This window comes from Oryctolagus cuniculus, chromosome 9 (assembly GCF_964237555.1).
Source record: "Oryctolagus cuniculus chromosome 9, mOryCun1.1, whole genome shotgun sequence".
Taxonomy (NCBI): domain Eukaryota; kingdom Metazoa; phylum Chordata; class Mammalia; order Lagomorpha; family Leporidae; genus Oryctolagus; species Oryctolagus cuniculus.
Window position 1 is genome coordinate 65,287,095 of NC_091440.1, and position 18,177 is coordinate 65,305,271.

General features: G+C 38.7%; 1 protein-coding gene and 1 long non-coding RNA gene across 4 annotated transcripts in view; one reads left to right on the forward strand and one right to left on the reverse strand.

Moving 5' to 3' along the window:
- The first annotated feature begins 97 nt into the window (after positions 1–97).
- Positions 98–18,177, forward strand: part of LRRC63 (leucine rich repeat containing 63) — a 56,739-nt gene continuing 38,659 nt past the window's right edge. Inside the window, exons 1-3 of one of the 3 annotated variants that reach the window (XM_017343482.3) lie at positions 98–333; positions 1,238–1,397; positions 17,278–17,997. In XM_017343482.3, the coding sequence (XP_017198971.1) occupies positions 229–333; positions 1,238–1,397; positions 17,278–17,997 (985 nt within the window). In that variant the 5' untranslated portion in view covers positions 98–228. Of the gene's footprint in view, positions 458–1,237; positions 1,398–17,277; positions 17,998–18,177 lie in introns of all 3 variants that reach the window. The other 2 variants (XM_017343483.3, XM_051850057.1) reach the window with 2 other exon arrangements.
- LOC138843696 (uncharacterized) lies at positions 1,562–17,972 on the reverse strand. Its single transcript, XR_011378654.1, has 3 exons — positions 17,836–17,972; positions 16,672–16,772; positions 1,562–1,906 (listed from the first exon to the last, which is right to left on the reverse strand). It is a non-coding gene; the product is annotated as an uncharacterized lncRNA (long non-coding RNA).

Consider the following 18,177-nt stretch of genomic DNA (forward strand, 5'->3'; position numbering starts at 1 on the left):
GCCGGCCCCGCCCCTGCCGATGGCCCTGCCCACTGCGCCAGCCACGCCCCCGCATCCAGCCACGCCCCCGCCTCCAGCCACGGCCCCGCTCCGGCCCCGCCCCTGCCGCTGGCCACGCCCGCGACGCCGCGAGTCCCTCAGGTGGAACAGGCTGATTGGCCTCCGGTTGCCAGGGCCTGCCTTTTTGGCTTCCGGCTGCACTTGGCTAGGAGGTGTGAGGTGACCTAGATGCTACCTTGGGAGCGAGACCTAGCGGGACGGCCTTCCGACCTCGCTGGACCTTTACATCGCGGCCTAGGTCCCGAGGAAGAGGGGATGGAAGACGAAACGCCGGTTGGTTTGGGCAACAGCGGTGATGGGTAGTTCGGCGTTTCCAGGCATCTCTTCGGAAACGAAAGGAAGAAAGTTGCCCCGTCGCATGGGACGAACTTCCAGGGAGCAAACTTGGAGCGCCTGTGTATGCAGTTCCCTTCTGAGGGTGCAGGGCCACTTTGTGTGGCTCCCGACTGGTCCCTTCTAGGCTGTCTGCAGAGAGGCGGCGTGCCCGGCGCTCTCGCTGTTGCCCTGCAAACCAAGGGCACATTTTTGGACGCATTTTCTTGCATGATTTGGTCTAACTGGGATTCCCAGAGACTCCGGGAATTCGCATTATACGGGAGTCTGTCTTATTTTTAGACTAAGTCGTTAGGGCCCACCTAGAGTGTTTGAAATTTATAACAGGTACCACTGAAGAAAGGAGACAACTTATTGTGAATGATTAGACACTGAGAGTCTTCAGAAGCTTCTAAAAGATGGTGGAAAATTGAGTTAAAAGGCGTTTTGTGGGAAAAAAATTGAAATCCACGCATAGTTATTCATAAAATGCATTTCCAGGCATTTTTTGAATCCCCCTTGTACAATGATCTTCCACATCTTTTTGATCAAAAACATTTTGTAAATTTATAGTGATAACATTTTGGAAGTAGTGAAAAATTGTCATTTATGTTTTTCTGAAAAATCTGTATTTCCTAGCTGAAATAGCATTGGTAGATTCAATTTTATAACATGGGAAATTTTAGAATGATCTTGATTAGCAAAATTCTGTATTATACCTAAATTGTATTTGTATGCTTTGGAAAAGTTTTCATGGAAAATTTTCTTACCTTCCTTTTTAAATAAAGGAATTCTACTTTGGTTTAAGATATCACCATGTAATCATTTTCATTAAGATGTAATCTAGACTCCAATTGCTTTTCAGCAGCAATTCAAGCATATTCCAAAACGTCGATTCTTAAGGAACAGTTATGAAAAACAGCGGTTATTTTTCATTAAAATGCAGACATACCCGCAACTTCTTCGAAGACCTTTACCTCCAAAACTCCGTAAGGTGTCTGTGTATAAGAAGCAATTCCATTCAGGTATGCGTAGTAGTCATAAATGTATATTAACATTTTTGTATTTTACATAAAAATTCCTTGTCTTGCACAGCTCAGAATCCAAAAAAGACATTCATTAATAACCATAACTTATAATGTTTGTTGTAAGAAGATGTAACATCCAATGCAGTTCAACACGTATAGTCATTTATCTTCATTCATGCATACAGTAGATGCAAATTTACCTCATTGATAAAATTTATTTGTAACAAAATTTATTTGTAACCCCCAAATCAGCACTTGTAGGTCATTCCTAGTCATTTGTGGACATGGGCAAAGGAGTGGAAAATATGTTTCAGGATGCACATGTTTCCAGCTGAGGGGGATAAGGCTACTTCTGCCTTCTTGTTTGAGTTCAGTGCCACTTTCCCAGTCTGTGTGGTGCTGTGTTTGTGGAATGGGTGTGCTTGACTTCACTGCTGAAAATGGGCCCCAAGCATAGTCCCGACAAGCTGCTTAGTATCCTTGAACATGAGAAGGCTGTGATGTGCCTACAGAGAACAATGCATGTGTTAGATAAGCTGCCTTCTGGCTTAGGGACAATGCTGTTAGTCATGAGCTCATTGTACATAAAATATATTTAATAAGGTGTCTTTACATAGAAATACAAGCAGTAAGATTATGTATTGAGGATTCCTTGTCAAATAGCTTGAGACCAGAAACTCAAAAGAACCTAATCGTGTATTTTTCCTAACAGTTTAGCACTGGATAATTCAGTGTTTTCTGAGACTTAATTGAATAGAACTACCACAGATAATGAGGGTTGACTGCATTTATACGGAATTGGAGTTATAATACTGAACAAAAACAGACCCTGAGTGGGGCTGGCATTGTGATGGACTACTGGGTCAGGTCCTGGCTTCTCCGCACTTTCTGATGCAGCTCCCTGTTAATGCACCTGGAAAATCCCCGGAAAATGGTCCAGGTACTTGGACTCCTGCCCCACACCTGGGGGCCAGGATGGAGTTCCCTTTGGGAGTGACCATTTTGGGAATGAACTAACCTTTCAAATAAATAAAATAAATCTTAAAATAGAGACCTTGCTAATGCCCTTAATTAGTTACTCCCTGGTGAGATAGAGATGATAGTCAATTAATCATATAAATAAATGTGAAATTACCACGTGATAAATAATATGAAGTAAAGATGAGTTACTTTTATAATTTTTATAAGTCCCTAATCCTCCACTTTTGTGCATAGTTCTTATTAATTCCTTACAATAAGCTTTGATGAATTAGAATATTTCCCCCCTTTTATTTTTATATTTGACAGGCAGAGTGGACAGTGAGAGAGAGAGAGAGAAAGGTCTTCCTTTTCCGTTGGTTCACCCTCCAGTGGCTGCCACGGCTGGTGCTGTGCCAATCCCAAGCCAGGAGCCAGGTGCTTCTCTTGGTCTCCCATGCAGGTGCAGGGCCCAAGCACTTGGGCCATCCTCCACTGCCCTCCTGGGCCACAGCAGAGAGCTGGACTGGAAGAGGAGCAACCAGGACGAGAACCCGGCGCCCCAACCAGGACTAGAACCCGGGGTGCTGGTGCTGCAGGCAGAGGATTAGCCTAGTGAGCCGCGGCGCCGGCCGAATATTTCCCCTTTTCAACCTCCTCTACCAACTGACTAACTTGATTCATAATGTTAAATTTAAATGAGATGAATGTCTGGCCATTGCCTTTCAGGACTCTGAAGATCTTCCAGTGATCTTCAAAGCTCTGACATCTTTTAAACTTTAACAGTGAGGTACACATTAAATAAGTCTGGAACAGCAGTACAAAGCAGCATAGAATTAGTGGTATAGAGTAGGAATAGTTCAGAGATGTGAGAAAACACTGGGGCAGGAATAAATAAGGCTGGAACTTAGACTTGAGAATTAATAGAAGTGGAATAAAATATGCTCAATGTAGAGGAAACTTCTGTAGTTTCTGATGGTAAAAGAGAATATTTAAAAAGTAGAAATTTAATACACCAGGGAAAAACTTGAAAATGTCATTGCAAAATATGCTTCTAAAAAACACAACAGGAAATCGTGGAATCAAGGAGACAGAGATCATCTGCGATGGGGAGATTTCTTTACCAACCTCTTCTCTGATCATTCAGGAAGAGTACCTTCCTCTCTTCTCTAATAGTATCCCACACTTTACCTTACTGAACACTTAGTCTCTCTTAAAGTGTTTATCCGCCCAATTTCTGTACTACAATGTGAGATCTTTCATTGTAGGAAAGCTTGTTATATCATTGTACTACAGCACTGTGAATATGGCTGGCACATGGTAGATGTTAAATATTTGTTGAATGAATTAATGATAGCAGTAAGTGTAGGTTGTGTTAATAAAAAAAAGGGGAGGAATTGCACAGAATTTAAGGTATAAGGGCCAGTGCTGTGGCACAGCAGGTTAAAGCCCTGGCTTGAAGCGCCAGCATCCCATATGGGCTCCAGTTCTAGTCCTGGCTGCTCCTTTTCCGATCCAGCTCTCTGCTATGGCCTGGGATAGCAGTAGAAGATGGCCCGATGGGCCCCTCCACCTACATGGGAGACCTGGAGGAGGCTCCTGGCTCCTGGCTCCTGGCTTCGGAATGGTGCAGCTCCGGCCACTGCTGCCATCTGAGGAGTGAACCAGCAGATGGAAGTCCTCTCTCTCTGTCTCTACCTCTCTCTGTAACTCTCTTTCAAATAAATAAAATAAATCTTAAAAAAAAGAATTTAAGGTAGACTTTGAAAGAATACAATTATTTTAATTGATTAGGAAAGAAGATATTCCTCATAGTGAGACTGACATAGGAAATGAAGTTATAAATGAAGCATTGTCTTTGTGGTTGTCAGAGGTAATTACAGTGACTGTTTTCACTGGAAAGTTGGAGTCATCACACAGCATGTTTAGAGTAAATGGATCCAGTTCATGCCAAATGAAGAAATCTGCATGATCATTGATAAGATTCTGACAATTGGATGAAGACATTTTAAAGAAATATCAGAAAAACAAGGGGGATAGGTCAGTGTAGACTAGGATCATGGCAGTGAGAATCAGAAGGGAAAACTTGTTTTGTTTCTTGGTCATTTAACTAGGAGAAAAGAAAGTTCAAATGCAATAGCCTGTGTGCCATGACTTCATAAACATATTTTAAAAAAACCACCCAAGTGCTTGGGCCCTGCACCCATGGGAGACCAGGATAAGCACCTGGCTCGATCCTTCGGATTGGCACAGTGCACCGGCCGCAGCGCACCGGCCGTGGCGGCCATTGGAGGGTGAACCAATGGCAAAGGAAGACCTTTCTCTCTGTATCTCTCTCTCACTGTCCACTCTGCCTGTCAAAAAAAAAAAAAAATCCTTTGTGTTAAAAAAAAACACTGACGATATAAGATGCTTTAATAGTTGTGATACTTCTTACTTGGCCCAAGATTATTTATGGACTGTAGCAACCTGGGATGGTATAAAATTCTCTAGAATTGGAGTCCAGGTATCTGAATTTTAATCTCACTTCCAAACTTAATATGATGTATGGCTTTAGCAAGTGATTATTCAACTGGTCTTATTTTTTGATTCTGAAATAGCAGACTTTAATTAGATCACTAGTTTTCAAGGATTGTACACAAATCCGTCAGAAAAACAGCTCACTTTAGTGGCTCTCATAGTGGAGGAAATAAAAAAAAGAAAAACATATCATTTTAAGGTGTGGGGAGGTACATTTGATGAGTTGAAATATATAATTTTTTAAAAATATATTTATTTGGATGGTAGAGCATCAGAGAGAGAGAAATTCTCTATCCACTGTTCACTTCCCAAATGGCCATAACAGCTATGTCTGGGCTATGCTGAAGCCAGGAGTCAGGAACTCCATCCTGAATCCTGATCTTTTCATGTGTGTTTCAGGGACCCAATTACTTGAGTTGTCCTCCACTGCCTTTCCACTGCATTACCAGGAATGTGGATTAAAAGTGGAGTAGCTGGGACTTGAACTGTCACTCTGACATGGGGTGCTAGGGTTGCAAGTGGCTTAACCCTGTGTGCCACAGTGCCAGCCCTGACATAAATAATTTGAATAAAGCCCATAGATGACTGACTGGGTTAAATGTAAGGCCTGAAGGACAGGAGGTGGGGTAAGCTGAAAAATAACCCCACTAAAAGATAAGCAATATTCTACTACCTGGAACTTGTGAATGTTATCTCAGAAAAAGTTACCTGGGTTTTAGAAATGATTAATTCAAGGATTTGGGGATGGAAAGATTATTGTGGCTTATCTGGATGGGCCCTTAATGCAATTACATTTGTCCTTGTAAGAGGGAGTCAGAGAGATTACACACATAAGAGAAAGTGATACAAAGATGGAGCAAAGAGAAATTTCAAGGTAAGGCAACTAAGATAACAAGCCATGAAATGCTAGGAGTACTAGAAATTAGAACAAGCAATGAATGGTTTCTTTAAAAAAAAGATTTCAGAAAGAGCATGGTCCTTCTGACACCTTGATTTTGGCTTAGTGATACTGACTTTGGCACCCCAGAACTGAGACAAGAAATAAGAAATATCCATCATTTCAGGTCACCAGTTTTATGATAATTGGTTACACAAAACTTGGGGAATGTATGCAGAAAGAATTAAGGTTTCTGTTTTGGTGGTTTTGTGTTTGTTTTGTGATTAGATAATAGGTGTACCTCTGTGAGATACAGGGAAATAGAAACTACTGGTGGGTCTGATTTGGACACGATAAGTGTGAGATGCTTTGAACTTCAGACCCAGATTTTAGAGTTATTATTGTTTATAGAAAATGAGTAGGGGTGAAGAGAAAGATGATGATAGAACCTTTACAATATTAATTAGTGAACTGGGAATGAGAAAGACTTTCCAGGAAAAAGAAATAAATTCTATGAGAGTTTGGAATGGAAAAATGACAGAGTATCATGGAAATCAAAAAGAGAGTGAATTTTATGGAGAAGAGAATAGATAAAAAGACTTTGAATAAAGATAAATAATAATAAATATCGATTGGGCTTAACAATAAGATATCAATAATAATTTGTGGGGCCGGCGCAGTGACACAGTAGGTTCATCCTCCACCTGCAGCGCCGGCATCTCATATGGGCACTAGTTCTAGTCCTAGCTGCCCCTCTTCCAGTCCAGCTCTCTGCTATGGCCTGTGAAAGCAGTAAAAGATGGCCCAAGTGCTTGGGCCCCTGAACCTACATGGGAGACCAGAAAGAAGCACCTGGCTCCTGGCTTCAGATTGGTGCAACACTGGCCATTGTGGCAATTTGGGAAGTGAACCAACGGACAGAAGACCTACCTTTCTGTCTCTTCCTCTCACTGTTTGTAACTCTACCTCTCAAATAAATAAATAAAATATTTAAATAATAATAATAATAATAATTTGTAATAAGTTTTGATATAGAAGTGGCAAATTACAGGTCATAAAAATTTGAAAAATGAATATAAGAAGACTTTTATTTTGGATTTAAAACATTAAGAGATTACAAATCCTCATACCCATCCTAAAAACAACAAAAATCAAGGAAAGTGATAATCAATGATTTTCTTAGATTTATCAGAGAATTTAGGTTACAGGCTCAATCATCATTCCCAAAGTCTGGTTTCCATTGCAGTGGAAGAAAGTATAGGGAGACTACACTACCGCATCCAAATGGAACAGAAGCTAAAGTAGAGTAGCCTACCAAACTGACACCCAAATTAACATTAATAAAAAGGCTTTTACCATGAAAACCACCTTTTAAATGATAAAGACAACCGATCTGCCAGATGCAGAAATATCAACATAAGGCCACATGAGATGCCAACAGACAAGCACAGTAAGTCATTAGCAACAGGCCTAAAGTAAACCAAGATTGATGAAGTGTCTGATAAAGAATTCAAAAGAATGATTATAGGAAGAAACAAAAGAATACAAAACATTTAACAAAATTAGTAAAACAATGAATAATATGGAGAAACTCAACAAAGAGGTAGCAATCTTGAAAAAGAACCAAACAGAAAACTTGAAAAGGAAGAACTAAAAAATACAGTTGAAAGATTCAACAACACACTGGATCAGCAAAAGGAAGAATATCTGAACTTGAAGATAAATTTTATGAAATTTCTTAGATAAAAATAAAATAAAAAGAACAAAGACAGCCTCTGAGATCTTTTGGACACCATCGAATGGCACATATTTGAATTTGGGAAACCACAGCCAGGTGGTGAGGAAAATGGGAAATACAGGGGGCTGCTGCTGTGACATAGCAGGTAAAGCTGCTGCCTGCAGTGCTGGCATCCCATATGGGCACCAGTTTGAGACCCAACTGCTCCACTTCCAATCCAGCTCTCTGCTATGGCCTGGGAAAGCAGTGGAAGATGGCCCAAGTCCTTGGGCCCCTGCACCCATATGGAAGACCCAGAAGCTCCTGGCTCCTGGCTTTGGGTAGCCCAGCTCCAACCATTGCAACCATTTTGGGAGTGAATCAGCAGATGGAAGACCTCTCTCTGCTTCTGTCTCTGCCTCTGCCTCTCTGTAACTCTGCCTTTTAAATAAATAAATCATTTTAAAAGGGGTGCGGGGAATACATGGCAAACTTACTCAGTGAAATCATAGTAGAAAATGTCCCCAATCCCGGGAAAGATATGGACATCCAGGTACAGGAAACCCATTGGACCCTAAAATAAACATGACCAGAAAAGATCCTCACTTCAGCATATTTTGGTGAAACTGTCAAAAGAGCTATCAAATGGAGAACTTAAACACAAGAGAAAACTGCCAAGTCACATTCAAGAGAACCTCCATTTGACTAACAAAAGATTTTTCAGCAGATACATTACAGTCCAATAGAGAATGGAATGATATATTCTAACTTCTGAAAGCAAACAAACAAACCCCAAACTTTTCTCAACCAAGAATACTATACCCAACAAAGTTATCCTTTAGAAAAGAAGGAGAAATAAAGAATTTCCAAGATGAGCAAAAACCAAGGGAATTCATCAACATCAAACTGACTTTACAAAAGATGCTTAAGGAAGTCCTACATCCAGAAGCAAAAGAAATACTATTACTGGGGCTGGTGCTGTGGCTCAGCGGGTTAAAGAACTGACCTGCCCATCCCATGTGGGTGCTGGTTTGAGTCCCAGCTGCTCCACTTCTGATCCAGCTCCCTGCTATGGCTTGGAAAAGCAATCCGATATTTAAATGGAGATATTACAACTGATGTCAAAGGATATTACAACTGAAGTACAAAGGATCATTCGGGACTATTAAAAACAATTGTCAACAAATTGGAAAGCATGGGGAAAAAAACTTCTGGACATATGTTTCAGCAAAACTAAATCATGAAGACATAGAAAACCTGAGTAGATCAATAAGAAGCAATGAGATTGGATCCAACATGAATTCCTGGTGTCTCAATTGGTGGCTTAACCCACTATGTCACAGTATAGTACTGAAGGTTTTAGTGAGTGCAAATAGGCATAATAAAGAAATAAAAAATATATGAAGTAAAGGAGGAAGTCAAATCCTCATTAATAGCAGATTATATGATTCTATATAGAAAGAAACCTAAAACCGCCACCAAAAGACTGCTAGAACTGATAAACAAATTCAGTAAAGATGTAGGATACAAAATCACATATAAAAATCAGTAGCATTTTTATATACCAATAAGTACACAAAAATAAATACCTAGGAATAATTTAACCAGGGATGTGAAAGACCTCTACAGTGAAATTACAAAATACTGGTGAAAGACACTAAAAGAGATATAAAAAATATGTTCATGGATTGGAAGAATTGATATTGTTAAAATGTCCATTCTTCCCATAATGGTTTACAGGTTCAATGCAGATCTCATCAGTATATCAATAACATTCTTCACAGAAGTATGGAAAATATTCTAAAATTTATATGGAAATACAGAGACCCAGAATAGTCAAAGCAATCTTGAGCAAAATAATAGAACTGGATGTATCATACTGTTTTCAAGATATATCATAGAACTATGGTAACCACAACAGCATGGTGTTGGCATAATAATAGACATAAAGATGTAAGGATAAGGGGTACAGTACAGAGAGAAAACAGGATATAGACTCAAAGCCAAAACAGATTTAGTCAAGAAAAAAAATAAATTCAGAGAGGTGGCCAACTGCCATTGTGCACACAGACTGAACATGTGGCAGAGGGCACTCCTAGCAGAACAGAGATCACAAAAATAAATCCATGCATCTAAGGTACCTGATTCTCAACAGGCAGCAAAAACATACATTGGAGAAAGGACTACCTCTTAATAAATGATGCTGGGAAAACCAGATAGCTTTTTGAAGAAGATTGAAACATATTTCCCAACTGCTCTTCCTATACAAAAAACAACTCAAAATATGTGGAAGACTTAAATGAAGAGCTTATCATTATCAAATTGCTAATGGAATTCACTTTAAGACGTTGGTGTTGACAATGATTTTTTTTTTTTTTTGCGAAAACCACAGCAATGAAAGAAAAGTTAGACAAATGGGATCATATAAAACTAAGAAGCTTCTTCTATACATCAAAAGCAACAATCAACAGTTAAGAGACAACCAACAGAATGGGAAAAAATTTTTATACACTCTTCACCAGAAAAGGGGTTAATATTCAGAATATATAAGGAACTAAAAAACAGTCAGCAACAACAAACTCACAGATAATCCAGTTAAGAAACAGGCGAAGATCTGAATAGACATTTCTCAAAAAAGGAAATACACAAGACTGACAAGTACATGAAAAAAAAAAAAATGTTCAGTATCACTAGCCATCAGGGAAGTACAAGTCAAAACCACAATGAGGTATCATCTTTCCCTAGTTAGAATGCTTATTGTCAAAAAGACAAAACAAGTGCTGGAAAAGTTATGGAGAAGAGGGAACTCTTACTACTGTTGAGATATCATCTCACTGCAATTTGAATGGATATTATTAAAAGGATTAAAAGCTGCATATATTGGCAAAGATGTGGAAGAAAGTCTTATACCTGTGGTGGAATGCCATTATGGAGAATATATGGAATTCTTAAAAAAAAATCTAGAAATCTTCCTTATAATCCAACTATCCTCTTCCAGGTATACATCCAAAGAAAATGAAACCAGCAAATTAAAGGCATATCTGCACTCCGTGTTTATTGCTGTTCTGTTCACAATAGATGTAAACTCAATCTAGATGCCTATCAACAAATGAATGTATAATGAAATTGTGATTTATACATACAATGGAGTATTAAGCCACAAAAAAGGATGATAGCTCATTTGCAGTAAAATGGATGGAATGAGAGGATGTCATGTTAAGTGAAAAATTCACTTAATATCCTCTCTTACATGTGGAAACTAAATAATGTTGATCCTGAATGTGGAATAATGATACCTGGAGGCTGGAAATAATTGAAGGGAGAGAAGATAGAAGGAGATTGGATAATGGGTATCAAAACACAGACGGAATAGGTTTTGTTGTTCTACATCATAGTGAGGTGAGTATAGTTCACAGTAAACTATTATGTGCTTTAAATAACTAGAAGAGAGGAGCTCAAAGACTCCAAACATAAAGTAATGATAAGGGAGTGGAAATATTACCTTAATTTGATCCATGCACATTGCATATATTTATTGAAGTATACTTTACCTCCGTAAATGTGTACAAATAATGTTAAATTTTTTTTCAAATTTTAAATGATGGGAATACTAACCTGATTTGATCCTTGTACATTGGATACATGTATAAAATTATCACATTGTACCCCACAAGTATGGAAAATTAAAAATCATAATAAAATCTATTTAAAAATAAACATACTCCTGGAGCATTCTCTATAACAAACATATGCTGTCTAAGAAATTACATTACCAGAGCCTTATCTGACCTGGGAGAAAGTCAAATTAGATACCTCTAGCCCCTTTAGCTTTCCCGTCTCACGTAAGGGGATGAGGAAAGGATAAACAACACTTGTGAAAACCAGCCCAGAGATTCAAGTCCACTAAAAAACTGAAGCTTAGGGACCTGGGCTGTTTCGCAGTGGGTTAAACAGGGGCTTGGAATGGAGGCATCCTATTGCAGAGCACCTGTTGTACTCCCAGTCGCTCTACTTCCAGTTCAGCTCTGTGCTAATTTGTTTTGGAAGGCAGCAGAAGAAAAGTGCTTGGGTCCCTGTTGCCTATGTAAGAGACCTAGATATATAGGTCCTGGCTTTGACTTGGCCTAGCCCCTGCCATTGTGGCCATTTGGAGGAGCAAAGCAGCTAATGAGAGATCTCTCTTTCTCATTTTCTCTCTCCCTCTAACTTTGCCTTTCAAACAAATAAAATAAACCTTTATTATTTTTCTTTTTTTATTTAATTAATGTGAATTTAAAAAGTGTAACTTTTGTATTGTTGAGGCTTCCCCCCCAACCTCCCTCCCTCCCGCAGCCCTCCCCTCTCCCACTCCCTCTCCCATCCCACCCTTCATCGAGTTTCATTTTCAATTACCTTCATATGCAGAAGATCAACTTAGTATATACTAAGCAAGGATTTCAACAGGCTGCCCTCACACAACCACACAAGGTATAGGGTATTGTTCGACTAGTAGTGTTGTCTTTAAGCTTCATAGTAAAACACATTAAGGACAGAGATCCTACGTGGGGAGCATGTACCCAGTGACTCCCGTTGTTGATTTGACAATTGGCACACTTATTTATGACGTCAGCAATCACCGGAGGCTCTTGCCATGAGCTGTCTAGGCTATGGAAGCCCCTTGAGTTCAACTCTGAACTTGTTTAGTCAAGGCCACATCACGGTGGAGGTTCCTTCCTCCCTTCAGAGAAAGGCGCCTCCCTCCTTGATGGCCTGTTCCTTCCGCTGGGGTCTTGTTCACCAGGATCTTTCATTTAGGTTGTTTTTGCCACTGTGTCGTGGCTTTCCATGCCTGTGAGACTCTCATGGGCCTTTTAGCCAGATCCGAATGCCCCAAGGGTTGATTCTGAGGCCGGAGTGCTTTTTGGGGCCATTCTGAGTCTGCTGTATGTCCTGCTTCCCCCACAGGATCTAAAATAAACCTTTAAAAATAGAAATTTAGTTATAAAATTACAGAACACCCTCCGCTAACACCTTACACCACATCAACAATTCTTCAATAACAGCAGTGGGTCCCAAATAAGAACTATACAATGTGGCTTTCATATAAGAAGAAATTCATAGGAAGCCCAAAGACAACAGGGAGAAAAAAAGTAGTGAAAAGCAAAAAGAAACTAGAGGGTATAGAAGAAGCTTCTTGCACCTACAGATACAACTACCTCAGTTCCCATTGCCTGATATATCAGACTGTCTTTCAAGAACACAGTACAAACTATGCTTGAAGGCAAAAAAAAAAAAAAAGTTTGAAGAGATAGGGAATTCAGTTTTAAGAGACAGGGAATTGAAAATAACTATGCTTGATGTGTGAATTATACCAAACATGTATAAAAGAAATAGAAGCAGAGGAAATACTTCCTAAGTCATTCTATAAGAGTAGTATATTCTAATACTAAAACCAAGGAGATTACAAAAAGAAGAAAACTACAAACCAATGTCTTTCATGAACCCAGATGTAAAACTTCTCAAGCAAACATTAGCAAATTGAATCCAACAATGTATAAAAATAATTATATACCACAAGAAATAGGATTTATTTTAGATATGAAAGGCTGGTTCAACATTCAAAAATAAATTAATGTAATCTATCACATCAAAAAACTAAAGAAGAAAAGTCTCATGATCACATCAATTCATGTAGAAAAGCATTTGTCAAAATCCAACATACAGTCGTGGATCCTGTGGTACAGTGGGTGAAGCGGCCACTCGGAATGCCTACATCCCATGTATGAGTGCCACTTCTGAGACCTGGATATTCTACTCCTCATCCAGCCTCCTACTGATGCATCCTGTGAGACACTAGGTTATGGCTCAAGTACTTGGGTCTCTGCCACTCACAAGAGACACTTGGATGGAATTTTGTTTTCCTGACTTTGACCTGGTCTAGTCCTGGCTCATCATGCAGGCATTTGGGGAGTGAAACAGTGGGTGGAAGATTTTTCTCTGTCTCCCTCTCTCCCTATTACTCTGCCTTTCAAATAAATAATAAATGTTTTTAAAAAATTCAACACTCAGTCATGAAGAAACTCATCAAACTGGCAGCAGAGGAGAGCTTCTCAACTTGACAAGAACTATCTGAAAACACTACAGCTAACAACATCCTTAATGGTGACTAATTAGAAGCATTCCCACTAAGATTAAGAACAAAGAAAGGATGTCCCCTCTAACCACTTACCAGTACAATTCAGTGTTGTACTAGAAACTTCTAGACAATACAATAATACAGGAAAATAAATCAAAAGCTATATAGATTGAGAAGAAAGAATAAAATTGGCTTTGTTCATAAAGGGCAAGTCTGTATGGAAAAATCTCAAAAATTAGCAAAAGAACTCTTGGAAGTAATAAAGATTACAAAAAGTTTACAGCATGTATTATTAATATATAAAAGTCAACTGTTCTTGGGGCTGGCGCTGTGGCTCACTTGGTTAATCCTCCTCCTACAGCGCCAGCATTCCATACGAACACCGGGTTCTAGTCCTGGTTGCTCCTCTTCCAGTCCAGCTCTCTGCTGTGGCCTGGGAAGGCAGTGGAGGATGGCCCAGGTGCTTGGGCCCCTGTACCCACATGGGAGACCAGGAGAAGCACCTGGCACCTGGCTCCTGGCTTCGGATCGGTGTAGTGCACCAGCCGTGGTGGCCATCTGGGGGTGAACCAGCAGAAGGAAGACCGTTCCCTCTGTCTCTCTCTCTCACTCTCTATCTCTGCCTGCCGAATTAAAAAAAAAAAAGTCAACTGTTCTTATATCAGCAATGAGCAGTTAGAATTTGAAATTTAAAACACATAATTGATATTTGTACTAAAAGAAGTACTTCAACATAAATTTCACAATATATGTACAGGATCCATATGAGAAAAACTAAAGAAAAGATTGTGAACATAGAAATCAAACAGTATCTAAATAAATGAAGAGCTATTCCATGTTCATGAATAGGATGATTCAGTATTATTAACATGCCAATTCTTTTCAATTTGATCTACATACTTGATATAATTCCAGTAGAAATTCCTGCAAGTTGTTTTGTATATGATAGAAAATGATTCTAAAGTTTATATGGAAGGGCAGGAAACCCATAATAGCTAACACAATATTGAAGAATAAGAAGGAAGTAGAAGGATTGTCCAACTTAACTTTAAGACCATGTGATAATAAAGCCACAGTAATTGAGACAGGGTTGTATTGGCAAAAGAATAAACAAATAGATCAATAGCTATGAATAGAGAGTCCAGAAACTGACCCATAGAGATATAGTCAATTGATCTTTGACAAGGGAGCAAAGATGATATAATGAAAAAAAAAGAATGTTTTCAACAAATGATGCTGCAGCAACTGGGCATCCACATACAAAACAGAAAAAAAAATACAAATGGATCTAGATCAAACCTTGTGACTTACAAAAACGAACACAAAATGAATCATAGATCTAAATGTACAAATGCAATATTATAAAAGTTCTAGAACCTAAGATGAAATTTGGGTTTGTTGAGGACTTTTAGATACAGTGCAAAGAAAAAGAAAAATGAAAAAAGAGTAAACTATGAAAAGAAAACATTGACAATTTGAACTTCATTAAATTAAAGATTTCTGCTCTACCAAATACATTGACTATTTTATGAGAAGCCAAGCCACAGACTGGAAGAAAATGCTTGCAAAATACATATCTAAGGAAGCACTTACATCTAAAATAAAGAACTCTTAAACTCATGGAAGACAACTCAGTTTTTAAAACAAGCAAAAGACCTGAACAGACACCTCACCCAAGAAGGCATCCAGATGGCAAATATGCAAATGAAAAGATGTTCAACATCATATGTCATTAGGAAACTGCAAATTAAAGCAATAATGAGATACCAACTGTAGATATATTGGGATGGCTAAAATCCCAAACACTAACAATGCCAAACCTGGAAAAGAACAGGACTTCTCATCCACTGAGAGTGGGAATATAAAATAGTATAGCCACTTTTGAAGATAAGATGGCTTGGCAATTTTATCAAAAGCTGAACACTCACTATTCAATTCAATCCCTGCACTCCCAGGTGTTTACCTGATTGAGATAAAAGCTGGTATTCACACAAAATTCTGCACATGCAAGTTTATATCAGTTTTATTCATGAGAGCCCCAGACTGGAAGCTATTTAGCAGGGCAATAAAGAAACAAACTGTGATACAGCTAGACAAATAAATAGTATTCAGCACGAAGAAGAGATGAGCTCTCAAGCCATGAAAAGACATGGGGGAACTCTAACTGCATATTGCTATCTGAAAGAAGCCAATCTGAAAAGGCTATGCATTTATGATTCCAATGATATGGCATTTTGGGAAAGGCAAAACTATAGAGTAAAAAGATCAGTGGCTGCCAGGATTTGGTTGGGGGGGAGGGGAAGGTAAAAAGTGAGGCGTAAGGGATTTTCACTGTGGTGAAATTATTTTGTATGATACTGTAGTGGTTAAAACATAACATAATGCATTTACCAAAACCCATAAACTTGTACAACAAAAAGAGTGAACCCTACTATAAACTATAGACTTAAATTAATAATGTATTAACATTGCTTCATTAATTAGAATGACTATATCACACTAATGTAAGATTGTAATAGGTAGAACTAAGTGGCATTGAAGAAAAATGGTAGTTCCCTGTACTATCCTAATTTTCTTATCTAAAACTATTCCAAAAAGAAAGTCTATTGATTTAATAAAAATTTGCAAGATAAAGTGAAACAACAAACAGAACAAAAATGAAAAATTAAATCAAACCAGTGGATGTTAGTGACTAGAGTTTGTCATTGTAGGGAGGATGAATACGGTGGGATGGTGGTAGTCAGGAGTTTTGGAATTCATTGTAGTGTTTGCCTTGTTAAGCTATTCGTTTTAATGAGAATGAGAATTCTAATGAGGGGGAATGAAGTTGAAGATGTTGGTATCCCTTTTATGGAATGAGTCTAGTATTGATTAGTACCATATAAGGAAGCAAATATTATTCTATTATTACTACTTTTCAAACTCATGTGGTACCCATTCTTAGTCACTTTGTCTATTAGCCTTGACTAATTTTCACATATTAAACAACTAATTCAATCTAAATCAATACTTTCTCACAGCTTACTCTAGGCTTGCAATTTTTTTACACAAGCCACAGGGAGAGAGGGTTTGATCAGTTTTCCACCTTGTTCTTCTGTTTCTCTTGCCCAACTCAGAGTTTCTGGCTCCTCTAATGCTGGGCCCAGGAGTGGAGGAAAGCTAAGATGTTAAGAGCAGTTTCTGGATCTAAAAGAAAAAAGAATATTTACTGTTGTAACCTAACTGAACTGCTGACACATTGTAGTCTATGCAAATATTAGGATATTTAAAAGATACATTGATTTGACACTTGATATTGAAAAGAAACATAATCTTTGCTCAAAAAAATTTTAAATGAGAAAGAGGTAATAATGAAATAGCAAAATTTCATCAAAAACATTTTAACCATGTAGCCAGGGTTTAGTGGTAACTGCTCATAAATATTTCCTTATACTCCACTTTTCTCTCCATCTAGTATGTTCTTCCAAGAGACACTCCTTTCCCTTTCTAAATATACAATTCAGTCTTCACTTTGATATTCTCTGACATTTTATCCTAGTCAAAACTCCTGGTAGCCGAGCTGGAATATAAACATTTTTAGAAGGTGAGAGTGGGGTGAGTGGATAAAGAAAAGTTATGAATATGAAAACATTAATCGTTTTATATATCTGACACCTAATTTTCCTTTTTCTGTTTTCTTTTTCTGATTTAGCCAAGACTGGTAAAATTGGGTCCCTGTATGTAGAATTCCCCGAAGATGAAACTTCAATTGAAAGTGAAGAAGCAGCTTTTCCTGGTATTGTTTCAAGCAAAGATTTACAAACACTAACAGCTGTCAAGATCCAAAATATCTTTATGGAAAGTCATGTACAAGAAAGAGTGGCTACTATTTCCACAGCCCCAAAATCTACTAAAAATGTTTCTTGGCACATTCCAGATACTGCTACTGGTTCCGTCTTTATCCCAAGTTGTCAATCAGCTTCTTCTCGAGTTTTTCGGAAAGAAACAGCCCGAATGGGAAGTTTAAGAAAGCTCAAAAAAGAGCCACAGCCAGAGGTAAACAAAAGAAAAATCATTTACTTCGAAGACAAATTAGAAGACATGTATGACTACCCTTCAGATTTATCTAACGTCTTCAGTGCTCGCTGGCCAATCTTCACTAGCAACTACGAGAAAGTGTATCCTGAGTTCCAACCTTTACCGATGACTCCAACCCACATTTATGAGCAACCCTTGAGAGAGTTAAGCGCAATATACGTAAGCCCTCTACCTAGCACTGTGTCTGGTAGGCCTGAAAGTCTGTGGTCGGAACGTTTCCAGCGAAGTCCCACACATCTTAGTAAAGTGGTAGTAAGTATCACTCAGTTTCCAGGTACTGTTCCCTTACCACCACCACCTTTACCACGAAAGCCTCGGAGACAGTCTATCATAGGTAAATATAATCTGACTATGGTTCTATCATAATGGGGTCAAGTGGAACACAGGGGAGGGGAGGCATGGGAGCCAAGGGTGTCCCCACCCCCACTCTGGGTTTGCAGGGTAGGAAGAAGATAAAATCACCTTTTGTCTTGGACCAAAGGACAAGAGCAGGAGTCCTGATGCTACAGATAGA